Source organism: Cucurbita moschata, unplaced genomic scaffold (assembly GCF_002738365.1).
Source record: "Cucurbita moschata cultivar Rifu unplaced genomic scaffold, Cmos_1.0 Cmo_Scf00024, whole genome shotgun sequence".
Classification (NCBI taxonomy): domain Eukaryota; kingdom Viridiplantae; phylum Streptophyta; class Magnoliopsida; order Cucurbitales; family Cucurbitaceae; genus Cucurbita; species Cucurbita moschata.
This window is the reverse complement of record NW_019268540.1, coordinates 2,259,441-2,274,824: the sequence shown is the minus strand read 5'-3', so window position 1 is coordinate 2,274,824 and position 15,384 is coordinate 2,259,441. Positions and strand designations below refer to the sequence as shown.

The following is a 15,384-nucleotide window of genomic DNA, read 5'->3' as shown; positions in this document are numbered from 1 at the left end:
AAATTTATTTGAGTAGTATCTATGGAATAAAAAGGGGTTTTTTTTAGAAACAAAAAAAAATCAATTAAAGCATTATCCAAAAAAAAAAAAAAATTGTAGCAATTGAAAGGAGGAGCTACTAGAAATTTCCCCTGTTCACTAGAAGGAGATAATAACTTCTTGTATTATTTTTTTTTTAATTGGTTTGTCCTTTTTCGCTCGGTTATCGAGCGTATTTACAAGACTCGATTTGTTTTTCTTTTGGGTTTCGGGAGAGTGGCCGAGCTGTTAAAAGCAATTTTTTTCCCTTTTCGGATGAAGAAAGAAGAATTACGAAGAAAAAAAAAAAGTTCCTCTCGAATCCTTTCTTCTGTCTCAATGAAGGAGCTCGACCGATAAGTGGGAGTTTCAGTCAGAATTAGTCTTTGGGACTCGGCTCTTTTCCTCTCTTAGGAATTCTCTAACCCCTATTTTTTTCGATCTTCTACCTCGAAAATACTCATTCCTTTGAGAGAGAAAAAGTCCGAGATACATGGCTCTTTTTTTTTTCCTTTCAACATACAACAAAATTGTAAAGTAAATCAAGAGACCCATGTCGATCAAAAAGGGATCGACAAGTACGTGACCTAATACTAGGTAGGACGACCAACTTGTCCTTCCTTCTAAACATGCAACCACCACTCAACTAGCTTTGTAATTAGACCCATAACACCATACGACCGGACGACCAACTTGTCTTAAACACCACCGTCTTCAACTGACAAAATTAAACGATAATTTTGTCAAACTGAATTTAACTGCTTAGAATTCTAACCATTCACACGAGATGGTGCGAATTTTACTGATAGGCCAAAGAACGGGTTAAATGGGATTAAAATAGAAAATAGCAAATAAATATTCCATTACAAAACTTTTTGCTTCACAAGTTATAACATATCTCTCTCCCTTGACTTTCATCCACTTGTTTATTGAGAGAATGATCCAAAATTTAAGATCTTAAATTTGTTTATTCTAGTTAAAAACGATATCGTTATTTAATATTTAATTTAATCGAGAAGGAAAATAATAATAAAATAAGATGTCACGTGTCATATTCTATTGTTTAGAATAATGTTACAAACGTAGTAGTGTGCATTTGAAAGTCACATTAATTGATAAACTATATTATAACGTCAATACGAGCATAGTCTCACCTCTATTAATGAAAAAAAAAAAACTAAATAATAATACGTGGAATCCATACCTTGTTATTTTGAGTTACTAAGGTCCAATGGAGCTGAACTCGATGGTAGTCAATACGTACCATCAACCGAAGAGGTGGAGGTTCGAATATCACGCCTTAAATGTAGTCGAACTAAAAAAATGAGCCATAATCAAGCTTAGATCAAAAGATTAAACAATCGATATCTGAAATGTTGTGATATGTTGTCTTATTGTATGCTCAGATTAACATGTTAACATTACAATATTTTTACAATGTGTGAGACAGAGATTTGAACTTCGTACATGTTAGTCGATGATACATGCTTTTTATTAGTTGAGGCTCACGTTGCTAGGCTAACAATTTCGATCGTGTTAAAATTCTAAAGAAAAAAAAATATTTTGGCTTTAGTTTACTTTAGTAATCGTACCATTAAAATGTTCACTTCAATCCCTATAATTTTAGCCCTTCGACCAATTTATTTATATTTATAAAATTTAAACCTAATACAAATTAATAACAACATTTCAAAAAATTTAATATTTATTAGAAAAAATAAGTATAAAAATGAATGGATATAATATATATAAACTAAAATGAAGCAAAGAAAATTAAAAAAAGAAAAGGAATAATATTTAAAGCAAAAACAATAAAAATAATTAAGGTTACGGTTCATAGTGCCACAGGCCGTGCAGGCAGGTTCACCTCAGGCCTGCGTTTCTTATCCATAGCGGAGCTATGAACGCTCTAATACCCACTTCTGGTTGCCATTTCTGTGATGTCCCAAGCTTATTCTCCCACAGATCCGCCGTTTCTTTGAAGCTCTCTGCCATCAGAAGAGCCCACAGATTACGCGCCAATTCCAACGACTTGCAAACCGAGGCAGCCGAGGGGTCTAAAGAAGATGGAGACGAGGTAGCGGCCGGAGCCCAGCAGCAAAGCAGGGCGTCCACTGCTCCTGCGCTGGATAAAGACCTCAAGAAGGTTTGTTCATCGTTTTTGTGGATTTTGAATGATAAATTTAGTGGGTAGTTGTCATTTTTCTTGATTCTTTTACGATTTTTGTTGTGATTGTTTAATGGGTTTGATTTGGATTTTCGAAATTTACTTGAATCCTGAAGTTTTGTTCTGGAATTGTCTAGTGGGGTTCTATTTTTCAAGTTTTAGGGCGAATGGAAGTTGTTTAATGGGATTAATAGCACGTAGTGTACTGATGGGTTCTCTATGGATTCTTGAATGGCTATCAGAAGACCACATAGCTCTTCAACTTCTTTGATACATGAAGGCATTTTTGGACTTTCTCCCGAAACAAAGTGTAATGGCTCGAGTCTATCGCTAGTAGATATTGTTTTCTTCGGACTTTCTCTTTCGGGCTTCCCCTCAAGGTTTCTAAAACGCTCTATTAGGAAGAGGTTTCCACACGCTTATAAAAAATGTTTCGTTCTCCTCCCCAACTAATGTGGGATCTCAATCCACCCCTCTTCGGGGCTCAGTGTCCTTGCTGACACTTGTTCCCTTCTCCAATCGATGTGGGACCCCCTAATCCACTCTCCTTGGGGCCTAGCATTTTTGTTGGCACACCGCCTTGTGTCCACTCCCTTTGGGGCACAGCCTCCTCTGTCTAGATTTGATACCATTTGTAACGGCCCAGACCAACCGCTAGCAGATATTGTTCTTTCCGTGCTTTTCCTTTCGAGCTTCTCTTCAAGGTTTTTAAAATGCGTCTGCTAGGGAGAAGTTTCCACACCTTTTTAAAGAATGTTTCGTTTTACTCCCCAACCAATGTGGGATCTCACATAAAGGACTCAAAAGGTTTAAGAAAATTCTCCAAGGAGCCTTTAAATTCCTTTTCTTTCCATTATTATCTACCTTAAGGATCTATGCTTTAAAGATCTTGCCTACGAGTTTCTCTTGCCACTCTTTCTCGTTCCTCGTTAGCTGCTCTTGAAGCTTCTATGTCCACCTCTCTCTCTAGAAGGTTAATCTTCCTAAGAAGGTGAAGTTTTTTGTGCTAACTTCCTTTGGGTTGGTGAATGAGTTCTTTTGGTCATAACGGGGGCGTAATCGAGATGAACCGTCGTTAATGGAAGAGGTGCTCTTGCATCCTTCCTCTAGGGAGAGAGGCTAACTGATAGGGATCACGGTGTTCCAAATGTTCCAACTAAACCTATTACACGATCCAAGGCCAATAAGAATCAACAAGCATTCATTCCAAATAAGGATCACACGATCCAAGGCCAATAAGAATCAACAAGCATTCATTCCAAGTAAAAACGCAGGAGAGTGCATTTTAGTTTGAAGAGAAAGCTTGTGTATAGTTGATATCTAAGCACTTCACACTTTCAATGACTTCATAACAGGTTGTTCAAAAGACTGCTGCAACATTTGCACCAAGGGCCTCTACTGCTTCAAAGAATCCTGCAGTACCTGGAACTACTTTATATACTGTTTTTGAGGTTCAAGGCTATGCCTCAATGTTATTAGGTGGTGTGCTATCTTTTAATCTTCTATTCCCCTCCAACGAACCAGATATATGGAGATTAATGGGAATGTGGTCAATATGGATGTTCAGTAAGTTTTTTCCCTTATAATTTTTTGTTCTATCGTGGTACTGTATTTGTTAGATTTCACGTGAGATTCCACGTTGGGTGGAGAGGAGAACAAAACATTCTTTATAAGGACGTGGAAACCTCTCCCTAGCAGACGTATTTTAAAATCATGATGCTAGCTAACGGTAATGCGTAATGGGCCAAAGCGGATAATATCTACTAGTGGTAAGCTTGGACTGTTACAAATGGTATCAGAGTCAGACACTGGATGGTGTGTCAGCGAGGACGCTGGGCTCCCAAGGGGGTGGATTGTGAGATCCCACGTTGGTTGGAGAGGGGAACAAAACATTCTTTATAAAGGTGTGGAAACAGAATTGGCTGGGCTGATAGTGATATGTAATAGGCAAAAACGGATAATATCTACTAGTGGTAGGCTTCGACTGTTACAAATGGTATCAAAGCCAAACACCGGACGGTGTGGCAGCGAGGACGCTGGGCCCCCAAGGAGGGTGGATTGTGAGTTCCCACATTGGTTGGAGAGGGGAACAAAACATTCTTTATAAAGACGTGGAAACCACTACCTAGCAGATGCGTTTTAAAACCGTGAGGCTAACAGCGATACGTAACAGGCCAAAACGGATAATATCTGCTAACGGTGGACTTGGGCTGTTACATTTCATTTTCTATGTCATCTCGACTGTTTTCAACCAACTTTCTCCATCTTGGCTACAATAAGTTTCATATTTTCACTAGAGAAACTCGAGGTAGCTTCTACTAACTACGTGAAAATTTTGAATGACAGCAATACCTTCGCTTCGAGCACGAGACTGCTCAAAGAACGAGAAAGAAGCTCTCAACTATCTATTCCTCCTCGTCCCCTTACTCAATGTTATAATTCCATTTTTCTTGAAGTCTTTTGCAGTCGTCTGGTCAGCTGACACCATAGCCTTTTTTGGAATGTATGCTTGGAAGGTATGATTGTTTCTTCACATATGATGAACCTAATAGAAATGTGGTTTCCTTCTAAGTATCTCCCCTAAAACATACTTTCATCTGCAGTTGGGATGGTTTCAGAAAACAGACTGAGACTTCAGAGAAATGGACAATTTTTCGAACATGATTTGAGGCTTTCGGATCCGAATTGAAACTTTGTAAAGATTGCTAATGTATAGAAGGTACAGTAGTCACTCGAGATATTATGGAAGGTAGTAATATATCGGTGATAGCCTCTAAATATCTGCTTGCATTTGCCACAATGTGATAGACTCTTAATAACAGTTCGAGGTGAATTCAAAGATCTACATGTATTTCCTAATAATCACTAGATATAAATTCAAAATATTTTTGCAGTTACCTAATACAAATGACATAAAACAGTTACCTCATAGTCTTGGTTCAATTTGTCCATCACCAATAGCCTCTACAAGAGCAGGAGCCTTTCTTGAAATGATGAAACCTACTGGAATCTCTCAATATGATCTCGTGTTCAATAATCATGGAAATGTAGGTTAAGGCACTGTGGCAATCACCGCATATGCGCAAGTTCTTGTTTATTCGAATGGGTTGTCCTGGAGCTGATGTTAAGATCCCATATGCAACAGCCAACTTCTCGCTATGCTCAAACAAGAGATCGCCTTTCTCCTCGTCGTCAACGTCATGAAGAGCAAAGCTTGTTTGAGGAACGTACCCCATGTCCTTGATGCGTTGAATCAAATCGGAGAGAATGTTGTATATTTGGTCTGATTGTGGATGACTTTTATCACCCACAAAGAAGGTTGTAGTGCTTTTCTTGCCTTGTACCCAACTACATCCCGGCCTCTTTTTGATCCCAGTATGTTTCATCAATCTTCGGATTCTAGCTACATCTTTCCAACGTCGCGCATTCGCATACAAGTTCGAAAGTAATGTGTATGAACCATCATTCTCCGCCCCAGATTCCATCAATTTGCTTGCTGCATATTCCCCAAGCTCGACATTAGCATGGGTTCTGCTGGCACTTAGTAGAGCCACCCATACAACTGGGGTCGGTTCCATTGGCATGCTTTTAATGAGTTCCATTGCTTCATTGAGACGACCTGCACGGCCCAAGAGATCAACCATACATGCATAATGTTCGGCTCCAGGTGCAACCCCAAAGTACTTGACCATACCATGGAAGTAGTTCATGCCTTGATCCACCATTCCAGAGTGGCTACAAGCATAAAGAACGACAAGAAAGGTTACCCCATCAACTGAAAGACCAACTTGCCGCATTTGATTAAAAACACGTAGAGCTTCTTCACCACGACCATGGATACCGTAACCTGTCATCAAGGATGTCCAAGAAACAGCATTTCGTACCTTCATGTTGTCGAATACGATCTGAGCAGCATCAATGTCCCCTGATTTGGAATACATGTCTATAAGGCAATTAGCTACATGTAAAACCTCAGACTCATTTTCATGACGCAAAGCATAGGCATGGATTTGTTTTCCAAGCCTTAATGCACCCAAACGTGCACAAGCCATCAAGGCACAAGATAGAGTGAAGGCATTAGGCTTTAAAGAGGTCTCCTGCTTGAACATCTGAGAGAAAAGTTCTACTGCATCATTGGCTTCGCCATGCTGAGCATACCCACCAATCATGACAGTCCAAGTCACCACGTTCTTGTCCTTTCCTATTATCGAGTCAAAAATATTGCGAGCAACTCTCGAGCTTTTGCATTTAGCATACATATCAATTAGGCCATTAAAAACCATCATGTCATCTCCAGGATCACTCCAATCCAAGTTGAGAATATTTTTTATGGCATATGCATGTGTTTGCTTTCCATGAAGCAATGCTCCCACAGAAGCACAACCTGAAAGAAGAGACACAAGAGTAACAACATTTGGCTCCAACCCACAGTGTTGCATTTGCCTGAATACATCAAGGGCTTCACAACCATGCCCCCTTTGAGAATAGCCAGCAATCACAGCACTCCATGTTACCACATTTAACTCAATATCTTCCTCTTGCATCCTCTTAAACAAGGAGAGAGCATCATCAAAGCTACCAATCTGAGAATAGCCAGTTACCAAAGCATTCCAAGAAACCACATCCTTCTCCTTCATCTGCTCAAACACCTTGTTTGCCTCATTCATCTTCGAGCATTTAGCATACATATCCACAAGAGCATTGCCTACAAACACATCATCCACCAATCCACTCCGAACCGCAAATCCATGTACCTGCCTGCCATGTTGAGTCGCAAATGTTGATGCACATGCAGGAAGAACATTGACAAGCGTAATAGCATCTGGGCGAAGTTTGAAATTGTAGTGCTTAGCCATTTGAAAGGCAATTCTGAGGGCAGCTTTTGACTCCCCACCTTGTACATAAGCAGCAAGAATTGAATTCCAAGACACAATGTCATCTATCTTTCTTTCAAGCACCTCATCAAACACTTGGCGTGCATCATCCAATGCCCCACATCTCCCATACATTGCCACAACAGAATTACAAATAAATACATTTGACTCAAACCCATAAGCACAAACCATGGCGTGAACTGAGGTACCACATCTAAATGACAATTTCTCACCACAAGCTTTGAGAACAAATGGAAAGGTGTAATGGTCAGGCCACCACCCAAGTCTCTGCATCTGACGATAAAAACACAATGCATCATCAAGAAAACCAAGCCTCACAGAGCGTCGAATCAGCGCATTCCACCAAAAAACGGTGGAATGAGATGGAACGAGACGTTCAAGGAGCGATACAGCTTGTCCAAATGCATTGCACTCAATGTAGCCTCCAATGGCGTGTGTAACCAAATCAGTGAAGCCATTAACCAAAATTTGCTGGTGAACAAGCTTTGCATCGATCAACGTTCTACATTGTTTCAGGAAGGACATGAAAGAAATGGTATGAGTGGAAGATGCAGAGGTCAAAAAGAACTGAACTGGAACGGCGAGGATTCAATTGAAGTATGAGGTGCAATGACGGTGTATCATAACGTTGAAGATTGAAGAAAAAACCAAACACGAGGTGGCGCCGTTGAATGATGAAATGGCGGGGTAGCAATCCTAAATAAGATTAGCCTAAAAATTAGCAAATATTCATCAACAATATTAGCAATTCCATCAAACATATATACTTGCACCTTCATAATTTAAAATCAGCATCAATCCAAGATTTACAGAAGAACCTGCAGGCCGAAAATAGGGATTTTGGAGAATATTACCTGAAAAATATGTAGCGGAAGCCTCCAATTTATGTTCGTAGTAATCCTCTCACTTTCCGGATTCTCCATCTGCGATGCTATTTCGACTTCCAATCCGATTTTTTCTGAGAAATCTAGGAGAGACTCTGAACAGGCGTAGTGAAGAACGGTGAGCGGCGGGAAGTGAGCTCAGTATCCGGCAAGTCGCACGACGGCGCGCGCAGTCGAGAATTTGCAGATACCATGTAGAGACGAGCGACGGGTAGACTGAAAGTTAGGATTTTCGAACAATAAATTTAAAAATTGGACAAAAACCAAAATAATTTCCAATAATTAAAACCTTGAAGTAATAGTTAATATTAATTTAAATAACTATTTTGACGTGATTTCATTTTAAATTAATTTAAAAATTATTAATCTTTTACAATCTTACTAAATATTAATAAATAAATAAAACAATTATGTAATTCTTTTTAAAGATAACCGATGAAAATTGGAAAGTCATGATTCATTTAAAATAACTAAATTTAAAAGAAATTCATTTAAATCTATGATTTTTTTTTTTAAATTAACTTTTTTTTATTGAGATCCCCTAATTTTATTATGTTTGTCTCACCATTTTTTTCTTCATATCTCTTAATATATATATACACATATAATAAATTACAATATATCGTTTTTTTTTCCATTAAAACGTAGAATTAATAATTTAAAATAAGTATAATTTTCTAATTTTAAAATAAGAAAAAATATATATTCTAGACCACTCACTCATATTTTTAAGTTTGTATATTAAAGTTTAAAAATATATTTTATTATAAATTAATAATATTCATGGTAACAAAAAAAAAATAAATGGCATTAATTCTACATTTATCGCAATAAAATGAATAATATTTAATGAAAAATGACACGTTTGATGATTTTTTAGTTTATAATGGATGCTGTCATATTACACATGTAGAGAGAACGAAGTCGACAACAATGTAAAAAACTCGTAGATAAAGCCTCAACTACGATGCTTTTAGGTTGTACAGTTCATCTAAATTCTTAATTTGATGTTAACTTTTCTAACTATAGAAGGTTTATCCATCTAAGTTCTTAGATACTAATTCGAATGGTAACTATTTTTGAATTGAAGCACGAGAACTCGATTTGAATATGGATCGGCAATTTTCATTACAACAATTCTAAGGTTGTGTTGAAAAGTTAGTGAATGGTGGAAAAGAAATGGATGATGAAAGGAAATTTAGAAAATGTACCTCCATCGGCGCAAAGGCATGGTTTCATGCGTTTCTCAATAATCCGACCATCATCATCAATCACCATGTCCAGAAATAGGCATTTGTTTTCCTAAGAATTTTCCCTTCCTCAGAATCCCCACCAACCTCCTTCAAATCCATATTTTATCCCTTCTAATCAATCATCCCTAACTTCTTCCTTCCTAATCCATTCTCCAAACCAGCCTAACAATGGCTGCAATCACTCCTTCTCTCTCTCTTTCTTGATCTTTCACCAAACTCCCTTCCCTAGCCTTTTTCCCCCTCTTCCCCTGCCGTTCAATTTCCAACTCAATTTTACAGGGCAGGAATGGCCGTCTGCAACAACCTCCTCCACCTCCATTTCTCCATCTCTTTCCTCGGCCTCTTCCTGTCTGTCCTCCTCCCCGATGCCGCCGCTTCTACCGCCGCTTCTACCGCCGCTTCTGCCGCCGGAATCCGCCTAGGGATCATCCGCAAGCCTTCCTCCGACGTTCCTGTCTTCCGCGAAGCCCCTGCGTTTCGCAATGGCGATTCCTGCAATAGAGATGAGAAGATTCACGTCGCTATGACATTGGATGCGAATTACCTCAGAGGAACAATGGCGGCCGTTTTGTCGATTCTTCAACACTCAACTTGCCCCGAGAATGTTGAATTTCACTTCCTGTGGGCGAGATACGAGCCGGAGGTGTTCTCGTGCATCAAATCGACATTTCCTTACCTGAAATTTAAGGTTTATCGATTCGACGCCGGTAGGGTTCGGGGAAAAATTTCGAAATCGATTCGTCAGGCTTTGGATCAGCCATTGAACTACGCTAGGATTTACCTGGCGGAGATTCTTCCGGAGGAGGTGCAGAGAGTGATCTATTTGGACTCCGATTTGGTCGTTGTTGACGATGTTGCAGAGCTTTGGGGGGTGGATTTGGGCGGGAAGGTAAAAATGAAAAACTTCAATTCAACAAGATAAATCCCTCAACTGCCTATTTATACTCTCTTTTCCTTTTCTTATTCAATTTCTTTTTTTTTAATCATTATTACATTTCAATTTCATAAAAAAAAAAAAAAATAGGTTTTTTTTAATATTTTAATCTATTTTAATTTTATGTTCGCTCATGCACAGGCATTAGGAGCACCGGAATATTGCCATGCAAACTTCACAAAGTACTTTACAGACCAATTCTGGTCGGACCCAAAGCTAGCAAGCACATTCGAGGGACGAAACCCGTGCTACTTCAACACAGGTATAAAAAAATTCATTATTACATTTCCACCTCATTACAGTTCACCACAGATATTACATTTCATCTTCTATTATAGTCAAATATCTTGTATTCATTTATTACCTTCATTTTCATTTTCTTTATAATTTATTCAATAATTGTAAATATTCTATTATAGTTAAATATCTTGTATTCATTTATTACCTTCATTTTCATTTTCTTTATAATTTATTCAATAATTGTAAATATTCTAAAAAACACGTACTACTTCAATACAGGTATAAAAAAATTATTATTAAATTTCAAATCATAGGTATCATATTTGACCTAAACAAATATCTTGTATCAATTTACTGCACTTCTTCAATTTTTTTTTCTATTTTTTTGGTAAATTTTTTAATAGTTATATGAGGAGAATTTCTTTAAGTATGGTAATTTTCTATTTCCTTAATAAATTATTTAATAATTATATATACATAGAGAATTTTATCACGGTAGTGTTAGCAAATATTTTTAAATATCTATATTTTTATTATTAACAAATAGATTGTATTTATTTATTCCTCGTTTTAATAATTATTTTTTATATTTTTAATTTATTTAATGATTATAAATAGGGTAGTTTTAGCGAATATTCTGATTGAACACAGGTGTAATGGTAGTGGACGTAGAGAAGTGGAGGGACGGGGAGTTCACGCAAAAGATGGAAGAGTGGATGTCAGTGCAGAAGCAACGGCGGATATACCACCTAGGCTCTCTGCCGCCGTTCCTCCTCGTGCTTGCAGGCAACATCCACGCCGTGGACCACCGGTGGAACCAGCACGGGCTAGGAGGCGATAACCTAGAAGGCAAATGCCGGAGCCTCCACCCTGGTCCGATCAGTCTCCTCCATTGGAGCGGCAAAGGAAAGCCTTGGCTAAGACTAGATTCTAGGAAGCCCTGCACCGTGGATCACCTGTGGGCTCCCTATGATCTCTACCGTCCAGCCACTCATTCGTTGGAAGAGTAGAAGAGGGGAGGAGAGAAGAGAGAGAGGAAAGAGGATAAAAACAAACAAACAAACCAACAACAAAACAAACCCTAATTTTTAGATCTAAGAGGTTTCCACAATGTAAGTGGAAAACCAAAGAGAAAGAGAAGAGAGAGAGGAAGAACATGAAGGAAGAACAAGAACAAGAATTGGTTGAACTTGTTGTGAATTTGTGAATAGAAAGTGTTATGATCCAATTCAATTTCTCTCCTTTTCTATTATTGTGTTCTTCACGTTTTTTTTTCTTAATTTTTTTAGAAACTAAGTTTAAGAATCTATTAGACCCAAAATAAAAAGTTTCAAAAATTATTATATATAAAATTCAATTAATTAATTTTAAATTTTAAATTGCCGAGTTTATAGTCTTATTTATCTTACTTTTCTCTGTCTCTTACTGTTTCTGTGCCACCCATGTAGCTATTTATTGGTGTCTTTGCTTCCCGGCGGCTTCTTTAACTATAGCTCTGTTGTCATCTCTGCTATTACTTATGGGACTAAATCAATAGAAAAAAATAACTCGATCAAGTGCGTATACTTCGTCTGCTGGGGAACTAGGTATTCAATGGGCTATGAATCCGAATATTTACCTCTTTACGGAACTAAAATGGAGACTCCAAGATTTTTGCTGACTTGGGTGGGAAGTCCTTATTAGTCAAGCTTTGGCTCCCGAATGGGAACTGGATCCGTCTAAAGGTAAACACTTTTAAAGTTTTTCTTGCTAGATTGAGCGAATCAAAAGGTTTTACGAACATACGAAATAAATTTGGTTGCTTTGTAGCCTACGAGGCTTAATATAAAGGCACTTCTCGTTGTTGAGGTTAGTCGGTGTATTGGTTAGGATCGTTTTAATCTAATCACTAGAGAAACCTATTTTAAGTTATCATTTTTTTTAAGAAAGGGTCTTTCGATATGGTTATAGGTTTTACTCGTGTATATTTTAAGAAAGGGTTAGGTTGAATTGTAACCCTATTTTCGGGTTGGTCATGTTCACTCGACCCAACCTAAACAGAAAAAACACTTAACTTAACCGAATATTTAAGGTTTGGGTTGGGTTATTTAGGTTGGTTAGATTTTCGGGTCATATAAACACTGCGAGCCAGGTTGAGTTGTAACCCTATTTTCAGGTTGGTTATATTGACTCAACCCAACCTAAACCGAAAAAACATTTAACCCGACCCAACATGAGTTGGGTTATCTGAGTTGGTTAGACTTTCAAGCCATATGAACACCTCTCCTGAACGTAACAAGAACACAAACAAAAAAACAAAAACAGTCATGTCTACTAAATTATTATTAATAGAAAATTAGTTTTTAAAACAAATTTAAAGGGTGAAATTTGATGTATTTAGCATAATTTAACATTAGAGAACCTAAAGACAGAGTGGAAATCAAACCATATATATAATCCCTGGAAATTTTCCGAAACAAATAACTGTAGTTTGAAATGGGATTGAGGTTTTGAATTTTACCGATTATGGTGTGGCCTTGAGTTCTTCCATATACAGATTTCCCACCGTCTTGACGAACACTGGTTCCTTTCCGAACTTCGTTTCAGTAGAGTCTTCAAATCCGTGCTTCTTTTGATCTCTGCTCTTCTCCGACAATCGCAACTGGTTTTCCCCCATTTTTTTTTTTTATCAATTTTTCTCTCAAATCCGTCAAATGAATTTCTTCAGATCGGTGTTCACCGACGATCTGGATCCTTCGACAACGTCCGAATCTGAAGCTCAATCGCCTGAAAAATCCTTGCTGAAAGGAGAAGAATCGTCGGATCCGAGTTCTCCAAGCCCTGTCGCCGATTCCTACGCGGCTGCCGGGGCGTGGAGCTTCGGTGGTTTGCTCAAGACTTTGAGTGCCAAATCGGAATCGGTTGTCGAAACCTACCGGCGGGATCTCCAGGAATTTGGTTCCGGTTTGAAGAAGGAAATTGAGGTCGCTCAGGGATCGCTGGAGACGGTAGGGCACGTCTTCGACGAATTCGGTAGTTCCGTGTTGAAAGGTACGGCTCAGATTATCGCACAAGGTAAGGATGCGATTCTCGCCATAGATCATGAATCTGATTCTGATAATAGTAGTAACCAAAATTTGAGTAATCAAAGAAACTCGGTTTCCAAGCCCTACAGTAGGTTTGATGCTCAGGTTCGTTCGATTCAAGGCGACACAGCCACTTACTGTGATGAACCTGAAGATGTGGATGATTATGAGAAGTGGAAATCACAATTTGTGCTGAGTGATAGAAGTGAGGAAATTGAAAACTTGCTTGAAGAAAATGGAGCATTGGATAATATACACAAAAAAGTTGTTCCTAGTGTTGTTGATGATGAAACATTCTGGTATAGGTATTTTTATAAAGTGCACAAGCTTAAGCAAGCTGAGAAAGTGAGGGTAAATCTTGTGAAGAGAGCTATTGCTGATGAAGAAGAGGAGGATTTGAGTTGGGATGTTGATGATGACGACGACGATGAACAAGGGTACGATGTCAAGTCGAAAGGGGATGTCGGTGAGACGGTGAAAGAGGAGAACACCGCCAATTCGACATTGGCAAAGAAGGAAGTTCCTGTCAAGGAATTGAAGGCAGGAAGTTCTGTTGGTGACGATAAGGAGGAGGAGAATTCGAACAAGAATGGTGGAAATGTCGAGGAATTAGACGGTGAGAAAGGGTCTGATCAAAAAGTCCATTTGGATGGTGGCTCTGAGCTGAATAGCAAAGATCAAGGATTGAAATCAGACGAGAAGGTGGCGGTGGACGCCAGGTCTGATCATGGTGAATCCTCGAAACAAAGTGATGTTTCAATTGTTTCGACACAGCCTTCAATGCCTGAGGACGAAGATCTCGGGTGGGATGAGATCGAGGATCTGAGTGTTCTTGAGGAAAAGAAAACAGAAACTCAGGGCGGGATAATCAATCGAGAGGAAATGCGAAAGCGGTTGAGTACTGCTGAAGATGATGAAGATTTGGACTGGGGTACCGATACCGAATAACAACGAGACTGCTAAAGCTTAATAGCTCAAACCTATGGGAGGTTATGAATCGATTTCCTATGATCTCTTTCTTTTTTTCTTTCCAAGTTTTATTCCTTATCTGTTAAATGCAATGTGTGCCGTGATTGTACATCTTTATAAACTGTTCTTGAAGGAATCATGTTCAAATTGTTCTTGATTTCCTAATCATAAAAGCTGAATTCCTGTCCTTAAACTGTCCTCCACATTGTTTTTTTGCTGTATATGAAAGAATATGATAGTACTTTCTTTTCCTAAAACTCTAGATCTTGAGCCTTTTCTTGTTCTTCCCTTTTACTTCAGTGTGCACATCTACTATATAATAGGAGAGGCCTTAAGACATGTCGGGATTCCGATAATATCTCGGGTGCTGTATTTTCCTGTAAATTCTTTGTACTTTTAGGACTCTAAATGAACATAATCATCAAGTAGAGGCCTTAAGACATGTCGGGATTCGGATAATATCTCAGGTGCTATATTTCCTGTAAATTCTTGGTACTTTTAGGACTCTAAATGAACATAATCATCAAAAGTAGAGGCCTTAAGACATGTCGGGTTTTGGATCTCGGGTGCTATATTTCCTGTAAATTCTTGGTACTTTTAGGACTTTAAATGAACATAATCATCAAAAGTATAGGCCTTAAGACATGTCGGGATTCGGATAATATCTCGGGTGCTATATTTTCCTGTAAATTCTTGGTACTTTTAGGCCTCTAAATGAGCATAATCATCTAGTATATATATGTTTCGGTTGCTGTTAGAATCAATCATGCTTTGATGCAAAATTGCTTCAGAAAATCCATGTAAGGGCAGCAGAAATAGTTCAAGTTTTATCTCTAGAAGGAAAAGGAAAGATTTAAATACAAGTAAATACAAAATTCAAACCTAACTCCTCTAGTTTACTCATCAAACTTGAACCTCAACTTCTAAGAAGAAAAAAAAAAAAAAAAAAAAAAACCCTA

At 38.3% G+C, this 15,384-nt stretch overlaps 4 protein-coding genes across 4 annotated transcripts in view; 2 read left to right on the top strand and 2 right to left on the bottom strand.

Moving 5' to 3' along the window:
- Positions 1–1,822: 1,822 nt before the first annotated feature.
- On the top strand, positions 1,823–5,030 carry LOC111461199. Its single transcript, XM_023104705.1, has 4 exons — positions 1,823–2,164; positions 3,541–3,751; positions 4,532–4,701; positions 4,789–5,030. Exons 1-4 carry the CDS (start codon positions 1,919–1,921, stop codon positions 4,813–4,815), a joined length of 654 nt encoding a protein of 217 aa, XP_022960473.1. The 5' UTR covers positions 1,823–1,918; the 3' UTR covers positions 4,816–5,030.
- A 47-nt stretch (positions 5,031–5,077) lies between these two features.
- On the bottom strand, positions 5,078–9,682 carry LOC111461191 (pentatricopeptide repeat-containing protein At5g16860). The gene is made up of 3 exons (XM_023104695.1): positions 9,176–9,682; positions 7,935–8,180; positions 5,078–7,776 (listed from the first exon to the last, which is right to left on the bottom strand). Exon 3 carries the CDS (start codon positions 7,603–7,605, stop codon positions 5,137–5,139), a length of 2,469 nt encoding a protein of 822 aa, XP_022960463.1. The 5' UTR covers positions 7,606–7,776; positions 7,935–8,180; positions 9,176–9,682; the 3' UTR covers positions 5,078–5,136.
- Positions 9,504–14,618, top strand: LOC111461144. The gene is made up of 4 exons (XM_023104641.1): positions 9,504–10,106; positions 10,293–10,413; positions 11,043–11,372; positions 13,185–14,618. The coding sequence occupies exons 1-4, from the start codon at positions 9,504–9,506 to the stop codon at positions 14,402–14,404; spliced, it is 2,274 nt and encodes a 757-aa protein (XP_022960409.1). The 3' UTR covers positions 14,405–14,618.
- A 608-nt stretch (positions 14,619–15,226) lies between these two features.
- The window catches only part of LOC111461049, a 6,618-nt gene continuing 6,460 nt past the window's right edge, over positions 15,227–15,384 (bottom strand). Inside the window, exon 8 of the transcript XR_002713520.1 lies at positions 15,227–15,381. The gene's annotated coding sequence lies outside the window, so the exon portion shown is untranslated. The remainder of the gene's footprint in view (positions 15,382–15,384) is intronic.

Excerpts from the sequence above, each read along its gene's own strand:
- LOC111461199 (XM_023104705.1), top strand. The coding sequence starts at position 1,919 with ATGAACGCTCTAATACCCACTTCTGGTTGCCATTTCTGTGATGTCCCA. Across the intron at positions 3,752-4,531 it reads GTGGTCAATATGGATGTTCA|CAATACCTTCGCTTCGAGCA; the intron begins GTAAGTTTTTTC and ends TTTGAATGACAG. Across the intron at positions 4,702-4,788 it reads TTGGAATGTATGCTTGGAAG|TTGGGATGGTTTCAGAAAAC; the intron begins GTATGATTGTTT and ends TTTCATCTGCAG.
- LOC111461144 (XM_023104641.1), top strand. The coding sequence starts at position 9,504 with ATGGCCGTCTGCAACAACCTCCTCCACCTCCATTTCTCCATCTCTTTC. Across the intron at positions 10,107-10,292 it reads GGGTGGATTTGGGCGGGAAG|GCATTAGGAGCACCGGAATA; the intron begins GTAAAAATGAAA and ends GCTCATGCACAG. Across the intron at positions 11,373-13,184 it reads GGCTCCCTATGATCTCTACC|AATCGTCGGATCCGAGTTCT; the intron begins GTCCAGCCACTC and ends TGAAAGGAGAAG.
- LOC111461191 (XM_023104695.1), bottom strand. The coding sequence starts at position 7,605 with ATGTCCTTCCTGAAACAATGTAGAACGTTGATCGATGCAAAGCTTGTT.